At 34.7% G+C, this 22,380-nt stretch overlaps 1 protein-coding gene across 7 annotated transcripts in view; it reads right to left on the minus strand.

Moving 5' to 3' along the window:
• Positions 1 to 784: 784 nt before the first annotated feature.
• HBS1L (HBS1 like translational GTPase) overlaps positions 785 to 22,380 on the minus strand; it is an 85,151-nt gene continuing 63,555 nt past the window's right edge. For 3 of the 7 annotated variants that reach the window (XM_059889823.1, XM_059889826.1, XM_059889825.1), the window contains 11 exons: positions 21,329 to 21,446; positions 20,273 to 20,419; positions 18,337 to 18,411; positions 17,528 to 17,645; positions 17,071 to 17,139; positions 13,629 to 13,733; positions 10,570 to 10,660; positions 10,045 to 10,153; positions 6,013 to 6,113; positions 3,315 to 3,459; positions 785 to 1,453 (listed from right to left, as the gene is read on the minus strand). In XM_059889823.1, coding sequence (XP_059745806.1) covers positions 1,442 to 1,453; positions 3,315 to 3,459; positions 6,013 to 6,113; positions 10,045 to 10,153; positions 10,570 to 10,660; positions 13,629 to 13,733; positions 17,071 to 17,139; positions 17,528 to 17,645; positions 18,337 to 18,411; positions 20,273 to 20,419; positions 21,329 to 21,446 — 1,090 coding nt within the window. In that variant the 3' untranslated portion in view covers positions 785 to 1,441. 7 annotated transcript variants of the gene reach the window in all.

Below are 22,380 nucleotides of genomic sequence, written 5' to 3' on the forward strand. Positions count from 1 at the left end.
ATTTTTCAGGCAAGAATACTGGAGTGGATAGAAATTTCCTTCTCTAGGGGATCTTTCCAACCCAGGGATCAAACCCACGTCTCTGGTGTCTCCTACACTGCAGGCAGATGCTTTACCTGCTGAGCCATTCTGTCAGATGTATCTGTTAAATGTCTGATTAACATACTGTAGAAACAAAACACTTTCTTGCCTTAGTTAAGTTTACTCTCGTCACAGCCACACATATATTTTTCAGTAAAAAAATGTGCTCATCTTATGATGGTCCACCAAGCAGCACATTTATGGTCTGTACATCTTACCAGACTTACTCTTCAATTACGAAGAAATGCTATTGAATATGGCAAGCCATCGATATACAAATTACATCATTTCCCAGTTAAAAAAAAAAAAAATTCTATCATATTGTCCATCAGATCAGGGTCCCAGGCTCAGCTGAGGACAAAATCTACTCCAAAGCAATTGTACCCAGGAGGGAGCTCAACGAATACTTGCTCACTAAATATATCTCGGAGTCTGCTCAAACTTTAAAGAAAAACATGACTCTTACTCATAGGGGACTTATGATCTATAACATATACAAGATGAAGTCATTATACATGGAATTATGGAAGTGAGAATGGGAAAAATAAAGTTATGGTTAGAAATGGATGAGATTAAATTTGCTCTGCTGGGATAAAAAGCAAGAATTCACATGAAAGAGTTGGGAAACTCGTAGGCGAAAAAGATCCCAAGAAACCTAAGCCCTACTTGGAAATCTCATAAACATCAATGAAACCAGAACACGTTTTGTTGTTATGCTTAAACTAAGACATTTTATTAGCTAGCTTTACATCTTAAATATTATTTCTGTTACCAAAGGAACAATTTCCACTAATTCCAAACTAAGCTTTCAAATGGTTGCTTGCTGAAGGAAGAATACTCTTATGCTCAACACCAAATACCTTAATTATAACCTTCAACAAATCTTTTCTTAGAGTTAACTAAAAAACTATTCAGTTCAAATATTAACTACCTCAATAATCCATTTTAGCTATTTGTCCTTAAAAACATGTCTTGTAGAGTTGAAATCAGAAGAGAAAACTGTAAACGTTTGTAGTTGGGCTGAAAGTAGAGTTCACTTCATGATGATTCAATGTCTTCTAACATACTTCTGATGGCTTCCATAAATCTCAGTAAGGTAAATCCATTACTAATATTTCAAAGGAAAAAGCTAGTTTTTAAAATCAAAGTGCAGTATTAGCCTTTCTTTGTCAGTTGGCAACTTGAAATTTTTGTAGGGCTGATGAATACTTCTTTGTGGTTGATCATAGCTCTAATTTTCTCTCTCACTTTAAAAAAAATATCAATTGCACATTGTTGCTTTAACTGAGTAACTGGATTCTTTCAAAACGGAGGTTAGCTATCTCATTAAATTTAGAAACATGGTAGAAATTCTGACCCATCAATCTTTTATCTGTAAAAGAAAAAAAAGTATTTGCTATAATTTAACCAATCACATTACATCAAAGGAACCATCAACAACAAAACAAAAGGAAAACGGCAGTGGAGTAATCATTATATCAGATAGAACTTTTGTTTTTCCTGCAACTTTTCTTCTTTCCCAGTCATGTTATTTGAGATTTTCTATCTCTCCATTATTTTCCACAAGAAACTGCATCTTATTTTTAGAATGCTCTTTTATAAAGAATGTTTTGACAAATTAAATGACAAAGATATTAGGTAACATTTACTGAATTCTTTCTAAATGCCAATCACTGTGCCAAGTGCTTTATACAGATCATTTCATTTCACAACTCCAGAAAGTAGATTCTATTACCCTGTTTTCATAGATGAATCAATGACAGGAGAAATGCTATGCTTCTGCAGCTAGGAATTAGTAGAGCAATAACTCAATTTGGGCTTATGTTTAACTCCAGAGCCTTCTATATGACACAGGTATGTATAACTGAATTTTGATGCAACATGAAGCCCATGTCAAAAGTATCCATCCAGTTAAATGAGGTGAGTTAATTTTTATGCAGAAAACAATCATATGAAGTAATGAAGCCCCTTTTAAAAATACATGCGTACCTCAGAGATATTGTGGGTTTGATCTCAGACCACTTCAATAAAGTGAGAATCACAATAAAGTGAGTCATAGGAATTTTTTTTGGTTTCCCACTGCATAGAAAAGTTACATTTATACTATGCTATGGTCTATTAAGAGTGTAATAGCATTATGTTTATAAAAAAAATCTACATACCTTAACTTAAAAACACTTCATTGCTAAAAATTGCTAATCATCATCTGAGCCTTGGGTGAGTCATAATTTTTTTTTTTGTAACAGCAACATCACAGGCACCCATAACAAATATAATGCGAGTGAGTGTCGAAGTCACTGTTGTGTCCAACTCTTTGTGATTCCATGGACTGCAGCCCACCAGGCTTGTCTGTCCGTGGAATTCTCCAGGCAAGAATACTGGAGTGGGTGGCCATTTCCTTCTCCAGAGGATCTTCCCAACCTAGGGACTGAATTCAGGTCTCCTGCATTAAGGCAGATTCTTAACCATCTGAGCCACCAGGGAAGCTCAACAAAGATAACAAATAATGCAAAAGTCTGAAACAAGAATTACCAAAATGTGAAACAGAGACATGAAGTGAGCAAATGCTGTTGGGAAAATTGTGCCTATAGACTTGCTTGAGGCAAAGTTGCCATAAACCTTTATTTCTAAAAGAATGCAATATCTGCAAAGTGTAATAAAATGAGGCACGCTCATATTCATAAGATCTATATTAACATACCATACTGTGGAAGAAAATTAAAGTTAATGAAATTCTGGTTCATTTCTGGCTATCTTCTCCAAAACTCAGCTGTACTTACCTTATCCTTACAGATTAGGTATGTTTCAGAAACACTACTGGTATGTTAACTGAACTTCCTGAATGAATGCATTAAGAGCTAGTTATTTAAAGAAAAAAGTAAGGAGGGTGCTTCTGTTAAACAAACCACTACCCCCAATTAACTGACTCTTAAAGTCTATATTTTCATGATTTGTATTGCATACTTACAGATCTATTTTTCAATGGATTTCCTTTAATATTGAGCAATAATTTTACTGGTGGAGAAGACAATCTGGAAGTCTTATTATGAGAAAATCTAAGACCAAACATTTTCTTCTCATCATTCTTTTAATTTTTAATATAATTTTTAAAATGCTGTTCTAATATATCATAACTGTTCCCCTTAGGCCATAAAATCTCAGGAATCATTCTTAAAAGTAGAAAAAGAATAGACATAATAACCATGGACACATAATCAGTCACTTTAAAATACCTCAGTCACTACACCAGCAGCTATGGTAGAACCACTGTAGCGCAGCATAAACCTCCCCAGCTCTTTAAAGTCTTTGTAGAGCTCAAGAGCCACTGGTCTTTGTGTCTGTAGCTCCACTAATGCATTCTGGCCTTTGGTCAACAATCTATCATGAAAAATAAAAGAAACCAATGGATATCTAATAGAGGTAAAAAATGTAATTAAAATCTGCAAAATAAACATTTCACATTCCATCTATAAATCAACTTAGTTTTTTAAAAAACTTAAAAAGGAAAAAGGGATTTTCTTTAAATGAAAATATATGCTTTTAAATTTGGGGTGGTTAGTTGAAAAAAATGAGAAGAGTAGTTCTAGATTTAAGAATTATTAGCTAGTTCATACATGTGTATGCACATATATATACACACATACATACATATACACACATTTTTTATAAACAATCCTCCAAATACAACTCTCTACCCCTTCAAGGATCCTATAATCTACAATGCTCAGGACCTCTGCACAAAAGCCTTCTCTTTCATTCCCTTATGAAACTAAAGAAAATGATGCATTTGCATTTTAAAAGTGGAATGCAATGTCCTATGTCTTCCCCAGTAAAGTCCTAAATGGTAGATTATGTGTTAAAAAGTTATCTTTAAAGAGGACACTTTCCTAGTGCCACCACACTACCTGAGGGTTCTCTCTCCTTCCCTCTTCTCTCTTTTCTCACCTGGGAAGAGTGGTTCTTTAACAGAGGTTCAAGATAAAAACACATAAGATTTTCCCACAACATGCTGTTTGTAGGAAATGAAGGCAGATGAGGCATGGGCCTGACCGTAAACAGCTCCACACAAATAAGCAAACAAATAAAAATCCTTGTGTGCAAGGGCCCCATCAGCTTACTAAAAGAAGTAGAACCCAAAGGGGACATTTTGAAACATTCTCTAATTCAATTTCTAGAATACTAGAAGGCTAGAGGACAGCAATCAAAAACTCCCCTTCTGAAAGACTACTTTAGGGACAGAAAGATAGAATAAACCAAGGTTTCCAAAAAAGTATGCAAAAAATTCTAAATACTGGTTTTGGGCAATTTCAGCTTAAGGTCCCATTTGTTAGGATGGTGAACATTTAACATATTCATAATTTGCAGTTAAGTTTGGTTCTAGAAAGTCTGGCTCCATCCCATGTAAGTCAATTGAGTCTACAACATGCCTGAAGTGGAAGAAAAGCAGAAAGCCTAAATGATGTTGGTGCAAAATAAAAGGACAAAGCTACAGATATGGTGATTGGAAAAACTAGCATGATAATATATTAAGACCTAGTGTCAGCATCACTGAGCTAGGACTCTGCAGCAGGAGCAGGGAGAGGAAAATTCAGGATTAGATCTGATGAGTCAGTATCAGATTGAGAACTTTCCAAATCACTTATATCTCAGTCCAACAGCCTGGTTCCTGCCAAAAAATATAATTTATGTGAACAAACTGACTGGATTAGAATCTTGAGCCTGCCACTTGCTAGCTTTATGATCTTGAACACGTTATACAATCTCTCTAGGCCTCAGTTTCCTTATCTGAAAAATGGGAAACATAGTAATACTTGATTCATACTGTAGCTGAGAATGTAAACCATACAAAAGCACTTATGACAGAACCAAGAAAAAAGAGGTCCTCAAGAAACATCAGTCATGATTAGTTCTATGACAATTCTCAGTACGTTATGGCAGGCGCTCATGCTAGAAGCTAGAGACTCAGGTTAAAAATAAAGAACTATCTTTAAAAGAGGCGTTAAGTAGGCTCCTTTTTCTAACTAATGGAGAACAAACATGGGTGTTAGAGTAGTGTGAAGTTCTATCTTCTACTTGCAACCAACCCTAAATTAACCCTCTAACCACCTTGGCCTCTTACACAGGTGCAAATGAGGAGGAATACCCCAGGACTTAAAAAAGGGGATTTTCGGTGGGACTCCCCATAGGGCTGAAGTAAGGAAAACCCCAGTGCTGAACCAGCCAAGCCAAACTGTGGTCAGTCTTTAGTTGAATTAGAGTAAGAAACTCAAGGTTCTCAGGAAGCACGTCTTCTGAAAAATCCCAAGCCTATCCCAGCCAAAGGGGAATTGTCCACACGTAGACACAGATACTAACGGTAATCAGAGGGGACCGACTTGTGATCACCTCAGCCCAAGGCACTAGGCGACTTTAAGGAGGAAAAAAGGATACTTCCCAGGTGGGAAAAAAACAGTGTGTAGGTCACTCTCTCCTTGAGGTATTCTTAGCACAGGGCATGATTCTCACGAGGGGGTAACAAGATAGTATAGAAGAACAATGAAGTTGGAATTTGGGACAAGTGGCTAGGCATAAATCAAACTCATCTTCAAAAATGTAAGACTAATTTTTTTTAATGCCTTCATTTTTACATCATCGGTATCTAAGGCTTGATAGTTAAATAAAAACTTATATTTACATTTTTATTTATAATTCACACCCATCACTATCATATGTAACAGAAATTATATCAAGCATTCCTACCTAAAATAGGAGCTTAAATATTTGTTTTTGTGTTTTCATCCAGTCCTTTAAAAAAATGATTTCTAGAACAAGTTAAAATAGACTTATCATAAAGAGAATTCACTTATCACAGAGAGAAATATTATACAAATGAATTCACCTGTAAGAAATGTACTTATATTGTGTTTGTTATTTACACATTAAAACACTTACTTAGGCTTTTTCTTTGTGACTTCACCAGTGCTTTTGTTTAAAACACTAATCAATCTTTTAATAACAGCGGGTTCACTGACGGTTTGGTAGTGTAACAGCACCTAAAAAAAGAATTGTAACACAAAAAAGTTGTTGGCTGCAGCATCTCTGGCCTTCTACTCTTGCACTCACACTGTATCACATCAGCCTCAGAACTACTGCCTGGAGTCACAGGATCTCCAGCTGCTTCCTTGAAGCCCTACCACTCTCATCAGGCTGTCCCTTAGCTCACGAGGGGTAAGGTCATGGGAAGCGGTTCCAATCGCTCCTCCACCACTATGGTGGAAACCTGGGTAGATTACATAACCTTCCTTACATGGTTATAACGAGAATGAAATAATATCAGAGACAGTGCCTGGTACAGTGGATGTTCAGCAAATGTGAACTATTTCATCATAAAAGCAAGGGAAGGGAAACTGTGTAACATTCAGCAGTAATATCATTCATTGTTGGATAATGAGACTAAAGTATTAAATGGATGTTTAGACAGGCTTTGAAGTCAGGCAGACATGAATTTGAATCCTTACTCCATGCTTTCTAGGCATGTAAGCTGGGGCAAGTCCTGTAATAACCCTTCCCACCCTTCTACCCCCAATATCCCCAGCCTCAGGTCCCTTGTCACTAAGTGAGGAAAACCAGACAATGTTATTTCAAAGTGGTGCCCAATACATGGTAAAGCTGAAGTTAACTGATGACCTTATATATTAGCTATTATTTCTCATGTTTCACATGTAAGGAAATTAGTATCAAATAGGTTAAGCAGCAATAATGGTGCCAAAACCACTAACAGAAAAGAACAGTCTTTTCAACAAATAGAGCTAGGAAAATGGGATATCGAGATCCAACAGAATGAAGATGAAGCTTTATACCATATACAAAAATTAACTCAAAATGGTGCAAAGGTCTAAATAAAAGGACTAGAACTATGAGACTCTTAGAAGAAAACAGAAGGGGAGATCTTAGTGTTGGATCTGGCAATGACTTTTTGGATATGACACCAAAAGTAAAGCAAAAAAAGAAAAAGAGAATGTTAATAAACTGGACATCAGCAAAGTTTAAGGTTCTTGTCAATCAAAGGATATAAGAGTAAAAAGTAAACCCACAGAATGGAAGAGGGTATCTGCAAATGATACACTGATATGGAATTAAAACCTAAAATATATTTTTAAAAAATGAAAAGATGCTCAACATCAATAGCCATCAGGGAAAGACAAATCAAACACCACAATGATACAACCCTTCAAAATCATTAGTTTACCTATTATAAACAACAAACAAAAAGTCGTCCCCCCACACACAAGAAAGGAAAATAAATGTTGATGAGGCAGAAGAGAAATTAGAACCCCTGTGTACTGCTGGGTAGGAATGCAAAATTGGTACAGCTGCTGTGGAAAAGTTTAGTGGCTCCTCAAGAGTTAAACACAGAATTTCCACATGATCAAGCAACTCCACTCCTAGATTTATACCCAAAAGAATTGAAAGCAGGGGCTCAAACAGATACTTGTATGCTGATGTTCATAGAAGCATCATTTACATCTGTCAAAAGATGGAAACAGACCAAACATCCATCAACAGATGAATGGATAAACAAAAAGTGGTATATACTTACAATGAAATATTATTCAGTCTTAAAAAGAAACAAAACTCTGATACATGCTACAGCATGGATGAACCTTAAAAGCATTATGTTAAGTGAAACAAGTCAGACACAAAAGGACAAATATTGTATAATTCCACTTACACAAGGGATGTAGAACAGGCAAATTCACAGAGAAACAAAATAGAACTGTGGTTACCAGAGGATGGGAGAAAGCATAATAGCAGGAGTGACTGTTTAATGGGTCCAGAGTTTGGGAAAGGAAACAGTTCTGGGGGTGGATAATGTCAATGGTTATACAACAAGGTGAATGTACTCTAATGACACTGGACTGTATTAAAAATGGTTAAAATGGCAAATTTTCCATTATAAATATTTTACCACAATAAAAAAATAAAAATAAAAACATTAAGATTTAAAGTCTAATCCATTCGTATGTTTTTTCCTTCTTAAATATATAGAGTTTACCATATAAACAAGAGGAACAAAAAATATGTATTAAAGAACTAGTCCCTAAACAGTGATATTTTAATTGCTCAGGAAGCCTTTTCTTGGTTAAACTTTTAAAAATTGTGAGTTTCTTCCCACAGAGAATGGATTATATGACAAAACATGACCATTGTTTTGTGAGACAAATTTCATCCTGGTATTCGTGAATCAACATATGTGAGTGCAATCTCATAAAGCGGCACTGAAAAACGTTTAATTCATAAAAAAAACTACAGCACACAGGAAGACAGTATTACTATTCAGAGTGATTACTGACTTCCTGACCGCTCTGCCTCTCCATTGGCAAAGATTATTGCTGCATGAGTAAAAACACAGGAACCAACCTCTCCAGCTTCTCCTCACTGGGCACGCTGCTTTCTAAGAATGAGTACAAGTCACTCATAGCCATTTCTTTCCTATCAACGCGTGAATTCTGAATATTTAAAAATCAAGTATTTGGAAGGAAACTTTTGCCTATTTTTTTTTAGCATGGCGAATTGAAATATGATTATAAAAGTAAAATGCTTAAATGATACCTTACAAATATACTTTCATAAGATCAAATTTACAAAAAAATCATTATAAAGAATTATAGCAAAGCATATATTTATCTCAAATAAAGGTGCAGAGGTATAAAATAGATTTAAATGAGCTAAATACATTTATTCCCAATCTTTAAAATACTATCACTAATTTAAATAAAGTTTAAAGGTCAATTACTATTACTGCCTTACTTTTATTTCAGAGATGCATCAAATGGAGAAAATGATCTGTCTACATTTTCAAAGGCAAGCCATTTAATTCCACCGAGAAACATTTTTTATTGTCGTGGAGAACCTGTACTATATAAGCTGATCGAGAAAAGAAAGATAAGTCTAGTGGGAAAAATGCCCATTTGTTAAACAGCAAAAGAAAGGTACCAAACTATAAACAGAGCATGGTCCCAAATATCTGAAAAAAAAAAAAAAATTACACATAAAACAAAGACCGTTCCTGGATAAGTAACAATATAGTATCTTGATTCATGGTTTATATGCACACACACATGAGTGAGTGAAAGTCGCTCAGTCATGTCTGACTCTTTGCGACCCCATGGAAACCCTATATATACATACACACACATATATAGATCCATCTATACATATAAGATCCATATATACATAATTTATAGATCCATCAATATAATATATAAATCCATAGTAAGATCTGATTTTGGAGAAAGAAATGGCAACCTACTCCAGTATTCTTGCCTGGAGAATCCCATGGACAGAGGAGCCTGACAGGCCACAGTCTAGGGGGTCGCAAGAGTTGGACACAACTTAGCGACTACACCAACACCACCATCCCTCTTCCCATAAACGTGTATGTTCAAATGGTGCTAGTCAATGATGACCCTGCAAACCAACCTCACAGCTTCAGCATAAAGTTTACCTTATGTCAAGTATCCCCAGAATATACCAGATACCAATGTACACAAAAAAAAATACTCTGAAATGTAGAGAGTAGATATTTATAGGTTATGCAATTATAGAATGTTATTGTCTTTATTTTTGTGTTTTCCAAAATTTCAAAAAAACAAAGATGCAATCTAAGAAGTAATCTTTAGAACTCAGCAAAAAAGTATCTACTAATTTCCTTAAATGAATTTTTTTACTATCATCAGTTTGTATCCTATTGATTATTAAATTTCTTCTCACTGCCTCTTTGAAAATAAATGCCAGACCTATGGATCAAAATAAAAAGCAAGACATGATTTTCAAATTCTAATTTCATGTTTTTCTGGATTAGAGTAATACAATGGTAGCTGGAAATAACAATAGCATCATCAGTTATAAAGACAGTTACCACTTCTTAGGACAAAGTTACAGTGAATTTATAAAAACAGTAACAAATATTTTTAAACTTACGGGAAATCCTTTAGTGATAGGAATTTCAATATTAAAGATGAGGATTCGGGCTCTGAAACGAGTGCAAACCTTAATGGGTTCTTTGGGGACACAAAATATGCAGCCAACACTGTAACAACAACAAAACAAAACAAAAAAAGGAGAGTAGGTAGTTGGGAGGAATAATTAAATACATATCGAATACCTCTAAAACCATTTACAAAGTAAAACAATCAAGTAAATTAGGGACTGTTAAATATTCTCTTCTAGGTTAAAGCATGGCTTTACACCATTATTAACCTTATATCATTTTCACACACTACAGTTTTCCCTCAAAGGACATGTCAGGTATACATGCTGATGTATATTAATTTAAATTTTAGTAAATTTTACTTATTCTTATACCTCCGCAAGTGCCTGTTTTTGGCCAAAGGAGATTCAGAATTAACACTCATTCTTTCATTTGAGCTGGTGAACTGCAAACTTTACGTGTTTTGAGGTTCTATATCCAAAACAATGGCTGCTTAAACTCATTTTGTCACTCACTTGATTTTGATGATATCCATTCCAACCAATGTAAGACTAACATGATCTCCTGCTGCCGCCCAGTCGACAGGTTCATCGTGCAGAGTGATTCCTGGAAATGAGTAAAAACTAAAGCATACAGTGAAACACCTCAATATCAAACCATAACAACCAAAGGAGTCTGGCTGATCTGTACCTCATCAGTCACTACTCATCATTTTCAATATGAATGGATTGAGATTGAGAAGTGTTAACTGTGAGCGTTGAGGAAAACACACTTCCTCCAGACTTGACTCTTCTGGACCACCACCCTAAACATAGAGTGACTTGCATTTGTCCATAAAAGGCTGATTTCTACTTATTTAACCAAAATTTTAAAACTCATTTACACAACTAGTATACTCATTACATAGGCCCCACTGCAATACATTAATGGATACAGGCATAAAAGTACAGTTCCAATTATTTTTAATAACAAAAGATGAGACTGGGGGAGATGCTTAACAGTATTTTATTCTCCTGAGCACTGCTTTAGACAACCACGTCAACAATCTCCTGTGTTCTCTGAGTTACCTACAGGGTGTCAGCACTCAGTCAGATGGTGCCCTTAGCACGCCCCTTCACTATTCCCAGCTCAAGAGAACTGCTTCTCAGAGAAAGATCCACAGCAATAAACAGTTATATGAAAAGGAGGTTCATAGTGTAAAAAATTTTTTTAATGATCCCAGTTGTGGCTATATGCCTTTATTACCTAGGGAAAATCCTGGAGTACAAATGCAAAGGGCAATAATACTCAGGTATTTAAATAAAGGCTTTTAAAAAGTTGTTCATATTTTCTGATTCTGTGGGGTAAATTCCTTTCCATTGTAACTTGAGTCTTCTGCGGAAAAAAGTATGTAGGCCAACCACTGGGGAATAGTTCTTGACTGACGTGTTTTTAGTAAATTACAATTCACCCATCTATTCCTCAAAGTACTTACTTTTCCCATGTAGCATCCTCTTAAGTGAGTTTCTTTGAGACTCTCTGGGAGTTCAAGGAGAACTTTAAGGGCTCTGAGACAACCTAAAGCTTTATTCAAAATTTAATGTAGGTGTACATCTGCATTAATCTGAGAAGAGGGGCCATAACTTTCATCAAGGTATCAAAGAGGTTCCTGACTCCAAAAATGTTAACAATTATTATATTTTTAAATGTTGGTTACAATTTAATTAAATTTAGTTTTTTTTCATGTAAATTTAAAATGACCATATGTAATTTTTGGTTTGAAATGTGGAATTGAAATCAGGAGCTACTCACATAGACTAAAGATTGCCTTCAGCTTAAGAGTTTTCATACTAGAAGTTCAATTATAAAATTTTCTCAAGATTATGTATTATCTGATTTCCTTCCCCCAAACATGTTATACTGTCCTATACCGTGATATTTACTTTCTTAAGAACATTTTTCATAGTTCTTTTTTAACTCTCTAAGTGAAAATGTAATTTAGAATTTCCATTTGTTAGTAGCAGATTCAGTCAGTTCTCTTTTTTAGAATATTACTGGTTAGTGAGCCACAGCTGTACCTAAAGTGTTCAGATAGAAGGTGCATTAAACAATCAAGTAAATCAAGCAAAAGCATTAGAGTGAGAAATTGGGTGAGAAGTGTGATTTTCACAAAGTGAAGTGGTGCTTCTGACATGGCTTCCCTTTAAGAACCACTGGATTAAAGATAAGTGGTTGGAAGTTTTCTTGTGGGGTAGAAATAGGATGGAAAGAACCAAAGAACATGGAACTCTCAGAAGTGATCAAATTATAATTTTGGAGTTCACAAAGGAGCCAATCTTTAAGGTCCATGACCATGGTTTATGACCATGGTTTGAATTCATGTCTAAATGATTATACAAAAAAAATTCCCATTCTTAAAAAGCTCCTTAACATATAAAGAAATCAGTATTTCAAAAGTATTTCAGCTCTTGATCACTTTAAGAGACAAAAGCAGAGATTTAAACTTGCAAATAACAGGATTATAAAAAATGATTCCTTTTTAAAAAGTGTAAAATAACTTTGGCTTTCATTCTCTTATTCATCTTTAAATTTAGATTAAACTCTGTTACCTAGCAGATATTCATTAATTTATTCTAATCCTTAAGGAAGCAGTTTTTAAAGTAAACAGAGCAATTCAAAAAATATACATTTGAATTCATAAGCTAGTTAAGTACAACTCTGGTTATAAACTATAAATAAGAGTAACAGAAGGACATGAGCAACTGAACAACAACAAACAGAAGGAAAAGTAGAAAATTTTAAATTTTAACATTACCAGTAGGTTATAATTAGCTTAAAATTGTTACAAATATTTACAGTATAAAGATCTTCAGTTTAATGTTGAAGTCAGAGATTTAGTTGGAAGCTAGATTAAGGTAAGAACAGAATTATAAACTTAAAAGCAGAATTCAAAAAAGAAGAATATGTACATATGGTCAAATGATTAGAAGAAAAGAAACAGTTATTAGCTATCATGAAAGGTCATGTGTGCAAAAGCAATAATTATAGCATTTAAAACTAGCTCAATTTCTCTTTACAACATCAGGATTCTCTGTATTTGCATCTTATTTTCTTACTTAGGTCTTCCTGTAAAAAAATTTGGGGGGTATAAACATGATATAGGTTGATAACATAGTAATTCTGAAATACACATTTCAAAACAACAGACTGTAGCAGTCTGCTTTGCCACTGACTGTTCAGTGCCAGGATGGGGTCAGACTTAATTTCTGCTACTGAATACTACTTTAAACGTATCTGACAGGTGTCTATACATCTGGGTTCAGTCTTATCCAGGCTTCTCAAATCAATGTTAAGAAAAAAGAAAAATGCTACCACAGTAAGAATGTTATATGTACATTTATACACACATAGTCACAACTGAAAAAAAATCGTTTAATGTTTTCACATTTTTATCTTCAACAGTTAGTATCATTCTGACAGTCAGTTACAATTTCAGTAAGAGGTTATTTACTCTGGAGTTAATAACTAAACTACTTTTAAAAATCTGCTGTCTCAATATAGGGTTGTTTAACAAAAGAATTTTGCAGAGGAATACCTTTTGCAGTACAAGTTTCATTAGGAGGCATTGCTAGGAGTCGGTCACCAGTTTGGATATAACCAGCTTCAATTTTACCAGTTACACAAAATCCAGATCCTTGATCTGCAAAACATGCCAAAATTTTGTTATGGTTTACTTAACAGTATCATCTGATGCTTAACACTGCTAGCTATACTTAGTTCCCTGTATGCTGTGCTAAGTCACTTCAGTTGTGTCTGCTTCTTTGTGACCCTATGAACTGTAGCCCAGCAGGCTCCTCAGTCCATGGGATTCTCCAGGCAAGCATACTGGAGTGGGTTGCCATGCCCTCCTCCGGGGGATCTTCCTGACCCAAGGGTTGAATCTACCTCTTTTACATCTCCTGCATTGGCAAGTGGGTTCTTTACCACTAGTGCCACCATTTCCTACTAGTTATATGAAAGCAGTAGTTCAATGAACATTAAGCAATGATCGTTTCAGAATTTTTAATGTATCTACTAAATATACACCACATTCTATTTTCTTATAAATAAAAATATATTAGAAAAAGTAGGAATTCCTTCTTCAAATATTTATTAATGCTTACTAAATACCAGGCATTGTGCTAAACTCTGGGAATAAAGAGATGAAAATATAAGCCTCTACCTAGAAGGAGTTTACACCAGTGAAGAGAAAGGCAAAAACAATTACACTGTCCCAAGACAAAGTTATTTATAATGTGCAACAGAAACAAAACAAGGCACATCAAAGAATCCATGATAATGGGCAAAGACTACACTTACGCCAGGCACTTAGAAGAAAAAGAATCAGGAGTTTACCAGGCAGCCTGTATGCAAGTGCAAAGGCATAGTCATAAACGAATGTGGGCTGTGCTAAGACCCATGTGTCATTTATATGGAATTTCTAAGGGACCATATGGAATAATGAGGGAAAGCCAAGAGAGGAAGCAAAGGATGCAGACACGGAACAAATAATATTGGTGCCTCATAAATCATGCTTAGGGTTTGAATTTCATCCTCAGTTAAGTAACTGGAAACTAGTAAAGAATTATGAAATGGAGAAGTGACATGATGGTATTTCTGTGTCAGAGTGGAGAGGTTGACTGAAATGCATATGTTGACTGAAAAAAGAGAAGAAACTCAAGAATCTGAGAATAAGGTATGACAGATTTAAGGTGATAAGGTAAGTGGGGAATAATGGCAAAAATAAGAGAAATCTGAGATGATCTGTATTAACCATGAGATAGAAAATTAAACAAGATTCATTTTAGCCTTGGTGAATTTGAAGTGTCTGCAAGGCAGACAGGTGAAGAAGATGCATTCAAGGGGGCCCCAATCATACCAAATCCACAAGAATGGAACCCTGGGAGCACACTCCCTGTGGAGATGCCCAGCAGCAGTTAGCAGATGTATCTTCAGGGTGAGAATAGGTTTGGGTTGAAGATCTGGGGTGCATCAAGATGTAGGAGATAGAAGAAATCATGGCTGCTGGTCAAAAAGAAGCGTGTAGAATAAGAGAAGTGAAGCGACAGAACCCAAGCGAAAGGACAGAGGAAGAGGAGGCCCGAGGAGATGGAGAGAGGTGAGACAGCAGAGCAGGAGAGAGTGGGTCACAGAGACCGAGGGGGAAAAGTTTCAGGGTGGATGTGGCTAGCAGCCTCAGAAGAAACGCCAACTTCAGGTAGATGGGACTAAGACAGAACTGAAAAATGCATACTGATGTTGGCAACCAAGAAGTCATTTGATAATCTCAGTGGGAACACTGAGGAGAGCAATACAGGCAGAAACCAGGAAGCAGCCTGAAGAAAGAAGAGGAGGTAAAAAAGTAGAGTCAGCAAATGCTGTTAGTCAAAAAAAGAATTAAGCACATCTTATTTTTAAAATAGATAACAGTAGCATTTTGAAAAGCATTACCATCATTTCTCTTCTACTAGAATGCTGGAAGATGATAATAATAAATTTCAATTTCATTGAATGATTTTTGTGAAGCACCTTCATTTACTCATTTATTAAACACTTATTAAGTATGTGTTACGTGCCAACCACTGAGCTAGGTCCTGCAAATACTGAAATAGAAGTGACACTACTTGCTCTCGAGGAGTTCACAATCTAAAGGAAATAAACAGCATAGACAGGTATAACACTGCATGCAACGAGAGCACATAGAGAGACCATGGAGGAACACCTCAGGGTATGTGTGTGGATGACCTCACTTATCACCTCCAGATTATCAATTTATTGCTGGGACTTCCCTGTTGGCTCAGATGGTCTACTCTTTACTGCCCACTCTGTGGTAATGAAAATTTGGGCAACAGCTGACATCTTTACCATACTGATTATTCCAACATATTAAGTACATTATATTCTTTTATTTATTAAGGCCTTTTATATCATCTCCATGTTATATTTTTTTATGTAAGGCCTTGTAAACATTAAATTAGATGTATTCTTAGATATTTAATACAATATCTCCTCTAACACCTCTTCTAAGTTTGTCCTTCCTTGGGTTCACTTCATCAGTCCTAGGGTGCCATATAGTCCCTGGTATCTTATAGTCACTCTTTTTTATCATATTAATAATTCTCTATATTAAACTTCCTATTTTACCTATTTGTCATATCTATTTCCTGACCGAAACTGCTACATATGGGTAGGAAATGAACAAGTGAAGAGAGAGAAGAACACAAGATGGGTAGACACAGTGGCAATAAAAACCCTGTATGATTAAGAAACACTGAATGATCCAGTTTGGCTGAAGGATACAGAAACTAAAGCAATCTAATGGGAGAAAAAACAAAACTACAAGGCTAGAAAGATAAAAGACTAGGTTTTTTTTACACTTGGAAGATGAGTAAAATATAAAAGTGAAAGTGAAAGTTACTCAGTCATGTCTGACTCTTTGCAACCCCATGGACTTATAAAGTCCATGGAATTATCCAGGCCAGAAGACTGGAGTGGGCAGCCCTTCCCTTCTCCAGGGGATCTTCCCAAACCAGGGACCGAACCCAAGTCTCCCGCATTGCAGGCAGATTCTTTACCAGCTGAGCCACAAGGGAAGCCTGAGTAAGATATGAGGAAATGGTAAGTAAATTGAAGATTTTTCTGGGTAGGGGCATTAAGTAACTAGAATTATGTACCACTAGTCCATGGGGTCGCTAAGAGTTGGACACGACTGAGCGACTTCCCTTTCACTTTTCACTTTCATGCTTTGGAGAAGGAAATGGCAACCCACTCCAGTGTTCTTGCCTGGAGAATCCCAGGGACGGGGGAGCCTGGTGGGCTGCCGTCCATGGGGTTGCACAGAGTCGGACACGACTGAAGCGACTTAGCAGCCGCAGCAGTAGCAGCATAAAGAAGGGAGAATCTGAAGACAAAATAATAATTTTGTCCAACAACAGAGGTCAAGAGAAAACGAAAAGGCAGGGGCTATACTAAAGAAGACCAACAGAGGTAGCACTTACCTTTGAAAACATCAGATACACATAGTCTAAAAGGCTTATCTATAGATCTTTGAGGAGGCTTGAAGGAGTCTGGGAAAAAATGGTAAAAATAGAAAGGTTTAATTTAAAAGTAATTTTTGATTCATGTCCAATGAGTCCACTATACTCCTATGTCTCCTAGAAAATACTAATAGCAAATTGACTGTGATTCATATAACACTTTGTAGTTTATGAAATGTTTTCACATGTTTCTTATTTAATGTCACAACAGTCTGTGAGGTAAGTGGAGTAGGCATTAATTAAACAAGAAAAATTTGGCACCAATTTGAATATTCATATAATTCTAAAACTGGTAATCTCACTCCTGAGTGTAAACGCTATCCATTTTCACATAAATCACTGCCCTCTATAAAGAACTCTAAATAATAATTACTATCAAGTTTATAATGTATTAAAATTAATATGATAGTAGTCTTACCAATTTGTTCTAATAAACATAGTCCTTTATACCATTTTGTTAGTTCACTTGATTGAGATCTTGTGATTAGATTTTCACCACTGAGACCACTTGTTGGGATAAAAGCTACATCACTTTCCTATAAAAAAAGGATTGAACACATGAAACTCAACACAACACTGTTTCTCCTTTTTTTGTTTGGCTGTGCCACAGGCATGTGGGATCTTAGTTTCACAACCAAGGATTGAACCCATGTCCCCTGCACTGGAAGCAAGGAGTTCTAACCACCAGACAGCCAGAGAATTCCCAATACAACACTATTTTTAAAAAGCTAAAAGGTTCACTATTACCGTAACTGTACCAAGTATGCAAAAGTAACAATGTACTTTTCAAAAAGTAACTTAAATCACAGAACTACTGCCCTGATGTTATCTGTTTCAACAGTTTCCAACCTTTTTTATTTTGTGGGAAACTTACAAGTCTGTTCCAAAACACTCAAGCATTTTTACCTAGTAACATAGGTATAGTTCATACTTTTGCTGGAGGAATTTCTCTCTACTAGTTTCTATACTCCTTGGTAACCTCCCTAAATCTATACATCTAATAAGTGGAGAAAAAGTCTTCTACTTATACTAAATCCAAGCCAATTTATGCAATTTTCTAAAACAAAGTAATCCAAAGAACATAAGATACATTTAAGACCAGGGAGAAATAAAAACAAAAAGAATTAAACATACTGAACAAGACAAGAATACCAAAGTAGCTTTTTCTCTCATATCAGTAAGATGAGACTTACGAAAAGTAACCAAATAAATTTAAAATGATCTTACCTTAAAACCTGCTTGCTTAAGAAAGTGCCCAAGTTTTCCAGTAATCTCTTGAAACCTTTCTTGTTGCCAATTAACCTGACAAAGATCCAATTTATTTTTAAAACTGTGCTTAAGACCATGCTATTTATAAAAATTTTTAATTTCTGAAATAAAATATAAATTAAGACTATGAAATATAATTATAACATCTATGAAAATATGAAATCTATTTAAAATTAAAGCTCAGAATGTCAGATCTCACTATTAAAATGATCTAAAAGTAGCTTTTCCTACAACAGAAAGCCTGGAAACAACACCAAAACATAGAATTTTTTGTGTATGCTAATTTTGTTTTTGTTTTTCAGTTACTAAGCCATGTCCAACTCTGTAACCTATGGACTGTAGCCCAACAGGCTCCAGTGTCCATGAGATATTCTAGGCAAGAATACTGGAGTGGGCTGCCTCTAAAAGTAAATTCAAAAGTGAGGAGAAAAAGTGAGATACTTATTAAATTTGTGCTTGGACCAACTGCTTGACCAACTGAAATAAGATAAAATTATTGACACCTACTCAAGTCAACTAGACTTCTTAGTATATGTAATGTTCATATGTGATATGAATTCTAGATAACTATTCCCATGCTATAGTATTCAGGGGTAAATGTAAAAATAACTATAACTTGTAAGTTACATAGAAAGTCGTGTCAAAATAAGATGGATTAATGGATGGATACAGGGGTAGACAGACAAAAATGAGATCAAGCAAGGGGAAGAATATTATGTAGGAGGTATAATTTGGGTGTCTACTGTAAAATTCTTCCATCTTTGCTTTATGTCTGAATATTTTCATACTAAAATGTTGGGGGGAAAATAAAAGGTATATGTAATGATGATACCATAAAAGAACCATGTAGAAAATTTAGGTGAATATGTATTTGATCCCAGGATAAGAAAATACCTAAGCATAAAGAAAGAAATTAAAAGGAAATGATAATGTCTTTATTTTGCTTACAAATTACTCAGTTTTAAAACTTAAAAAAATCAAATTATATAAATTCAAAAAAATACAAATGATAAATAAATACACAAAGAATGTGCGTTCATGTGTGTGTGCTAAGTCACTTCAGTCATATCCAACTTTTTGCAACCATGAGGATTGTAGCCTGCCACGCTCCTCTGTCCATGGGATTCCCCAGGGAAGAAAACTGGAGTGGGCTGCCATGCCCTCTTCCAGGGGATCTTCCAGACACAGGGATCAAACTCACATCTCCTATGTCTCCTGCAGGGACAGGCGGGTTCTTTAGCACTAGCACCACCTGGGAACCCCTTCTGATCATGTACAGCAAGACTTAAAAAACATATATATCCTTAGGCCCGGAAATTTCCACAGAATAAACTATTTCTAAATACACGCACAAAACTGAAAATATTCTAAAGTAGTGGGCTGTTGAATAAAGTATATCTTCAAAATATACTAGAATAAAGCTGTAAAAATCTCTTTACATAAAAATTATTAGTTACTTGGAAATAAAAACAAGAATATTGCCAATTTTTTGAAAAAAGTAAATAATGAAGCAGACGAGAACCCAATGTTATAAAGAAAAAGATTTTTATGTGCAAAAATAAACTGAATGGAAGTACAAAATGAAAAGTTAAAAATCTTCAGGAGGGGGAAGCTGGAAATATAGTTTATTTCAAGTTTTCCTCATACCAGAATAAATAAGAATTTTTATAACTAAAAATGATTTTAAGATTTATAAGTTAATTCTGAAAGTAAAAATTTATCTTCTTGCCTAATACTACTAATACCTCATTTAATATCAGCATCATGTATTTATTCTTTAAAATATGACAACTGGGCCAAGAAAATGTATACTAGTCACATCTGAGGTCATCAATATGGCAGAACATCATCTTAATCAGCATCTAAAATGAATACTCAAAAAGCTTTTAAATACCTGATCCATCTTATTGACTGCAACTGCGAGTTGGGTCACTCCAAGAGAACGAACCAAGAGTCCATGCTCTCGTGTTTGTCCCCCAGTCTCAAATCCAGCTTCAAACTCTCCCCTGCTGGCATCTACAACTAAAACAGCTACATCTGCCTAAAAAATGAAAAGAAAAAAAAAATCTAAGCTAGAAACAATGTCACAGCATTTTAATTCAAAGGACAGACTACTGAAGTAATTGTGTAGGTCAGATTTTAAAGGAAGACTAACTTGACACCAAACACAAGCAAATCAAAGGAGTCACACAGATGGATTAAAATTTTAAATAGAAGAAAGTACTAGCATGTGGTCAAAAAAACAATGACATAAAGAACAAAACCTTCCCATATTTGATTACATAACAATTATGATAACTGGGCAAAGGAACAAAAACATAAAGTTAAAACGTAAGTAAACAGGGACAAATAATTGTGTTATGAACTCTCCATATTTTCTAATCATCATCTATTATAGAAGAAATCAATGTTCCATATGTCTAATGCTATTTTCATTGTTTTAATTAGTTAAAGTTATTATCTTTGAATTTTTTTTTTAGTATCCTTATTAAGAATCATGTACATTTACAAACTACAATTGTTTTTTAATCCCATTAAGACCACAGGGGGAAAACTCCCAAGGTTCCCTATTTCTGTATAAATAAGCTCTTTAAAAAGATACAGGACTCGAATACGAATATAAATGCAACAAAAAGGCTTATGTTGAAATATTCACTCCAATTTATTAATAAATGAAATACAAAGCTATGCCTTATCAAGTCCCTACCATTATTTTTACTAAAGAAACTCGTGGCTTTTATACATTTGCTACTTTGTAATAAATTAGAATTCTAAGGTTTTATAAAGTACCAATAAATAGACAATGAAAAATATAGTATTTCTCTATTTTTTTAAATTTTTTACAAGGCTAGAACTTTAATATTTTAAGTTATAATCCTAGGATTATAACCTCAGCATCAGGAAATTTTATTTACATTCACTGTACTTTGGTTAAGGAAATATCTGGTACCTGGGCTGCTCCTGTAATCATATTTGGAATGAAATCCTTATGGCCTGGAGCATCCATTAATGTAATAACTTTGGTTTTGGTCTCAAACTTTGTCATACCAACATCCATTGTTACCCCCCTTAAAGAAAACATAAAATGGTTAGAACTATAGAAATAATCAAGTTTTAGAGATTAAGTTATTTAATAATATAGGAAAAATAACAGTCTAAATTCTTAATTAAAATTATTAATTATTCTAAGAAAGAGAAAAATTATTACCTCAATTGTCTGCTCAACTCACATATGAAATAAATTAAAACAAGCCACTTCTCACTTAAATGATACAATTCTCAATCTCTCTACCTAGTTGACAGATGGTATAAAGAAAACTAAAAAGCTATCTATATACTTCAATAATCTACTTGATATGCTGACAGGTAAAAATTATTTAGTCTCCTAAAGCAGATATCATACAAAATTCTACTGTTTTCCAATATTCATTTTTCCAAAAATCTATAACTGTCCAACTATTTTTTCTAAGTTGAAAAACAAGCTTGTCATACCGTAAAGAATAAAAAAGACAACAAGAAAAAACAAAACAAAATTCAAACCACTATGATGTAAAATTCTACTTATCAGAAGAGGTAAGGAATATTGTGACCAGCTTTATTGAAAATTATTTTATATATTATAATGTAATTACCCAATACTCCAAGAAAATAAACACACATATTTTTAATACTTTCTAATCATATTCAAAATGAAGACATCACAGGACACGGAGTAATTTCTTAGTTGATTTATGACTTGCAGAAGGCTGTAGAATATTAGTGTGAGATGGTAGGTATAATTGCCATTTCACTTAATTATTAGGTATCCTCTTTCTTTCCAGACAAAGGTGCCATTGGGTCCCTCATCCTTAACAGTTCTAACATGAAATATATTACCACTCTAAAAAGACTTCAAAAGAAATACTTTGATCAGAGGGATATGAGTGGCCATATTCTCCTAGAATCTTCCCAAAGTTAGCATTAAACACAGTTACACATTCAGGAGCAATCCACTGGATTAGA

This window comes from Bos taurus, chromosome 9 (genome assembly GCF_002263795.3).
Source record: "Bos taurus isolate L1 Dominette 01449 registration number 42190680 breed Hereford chromosome 9, ARS-UCD2.0, whole genome shotgun sequence".
Taxonomy (NCBI): Eukaryota; Metazoa; Chordata; class Mammalia; order Artiodactyla; family Bovidae; genus Bos; species Bos taurus.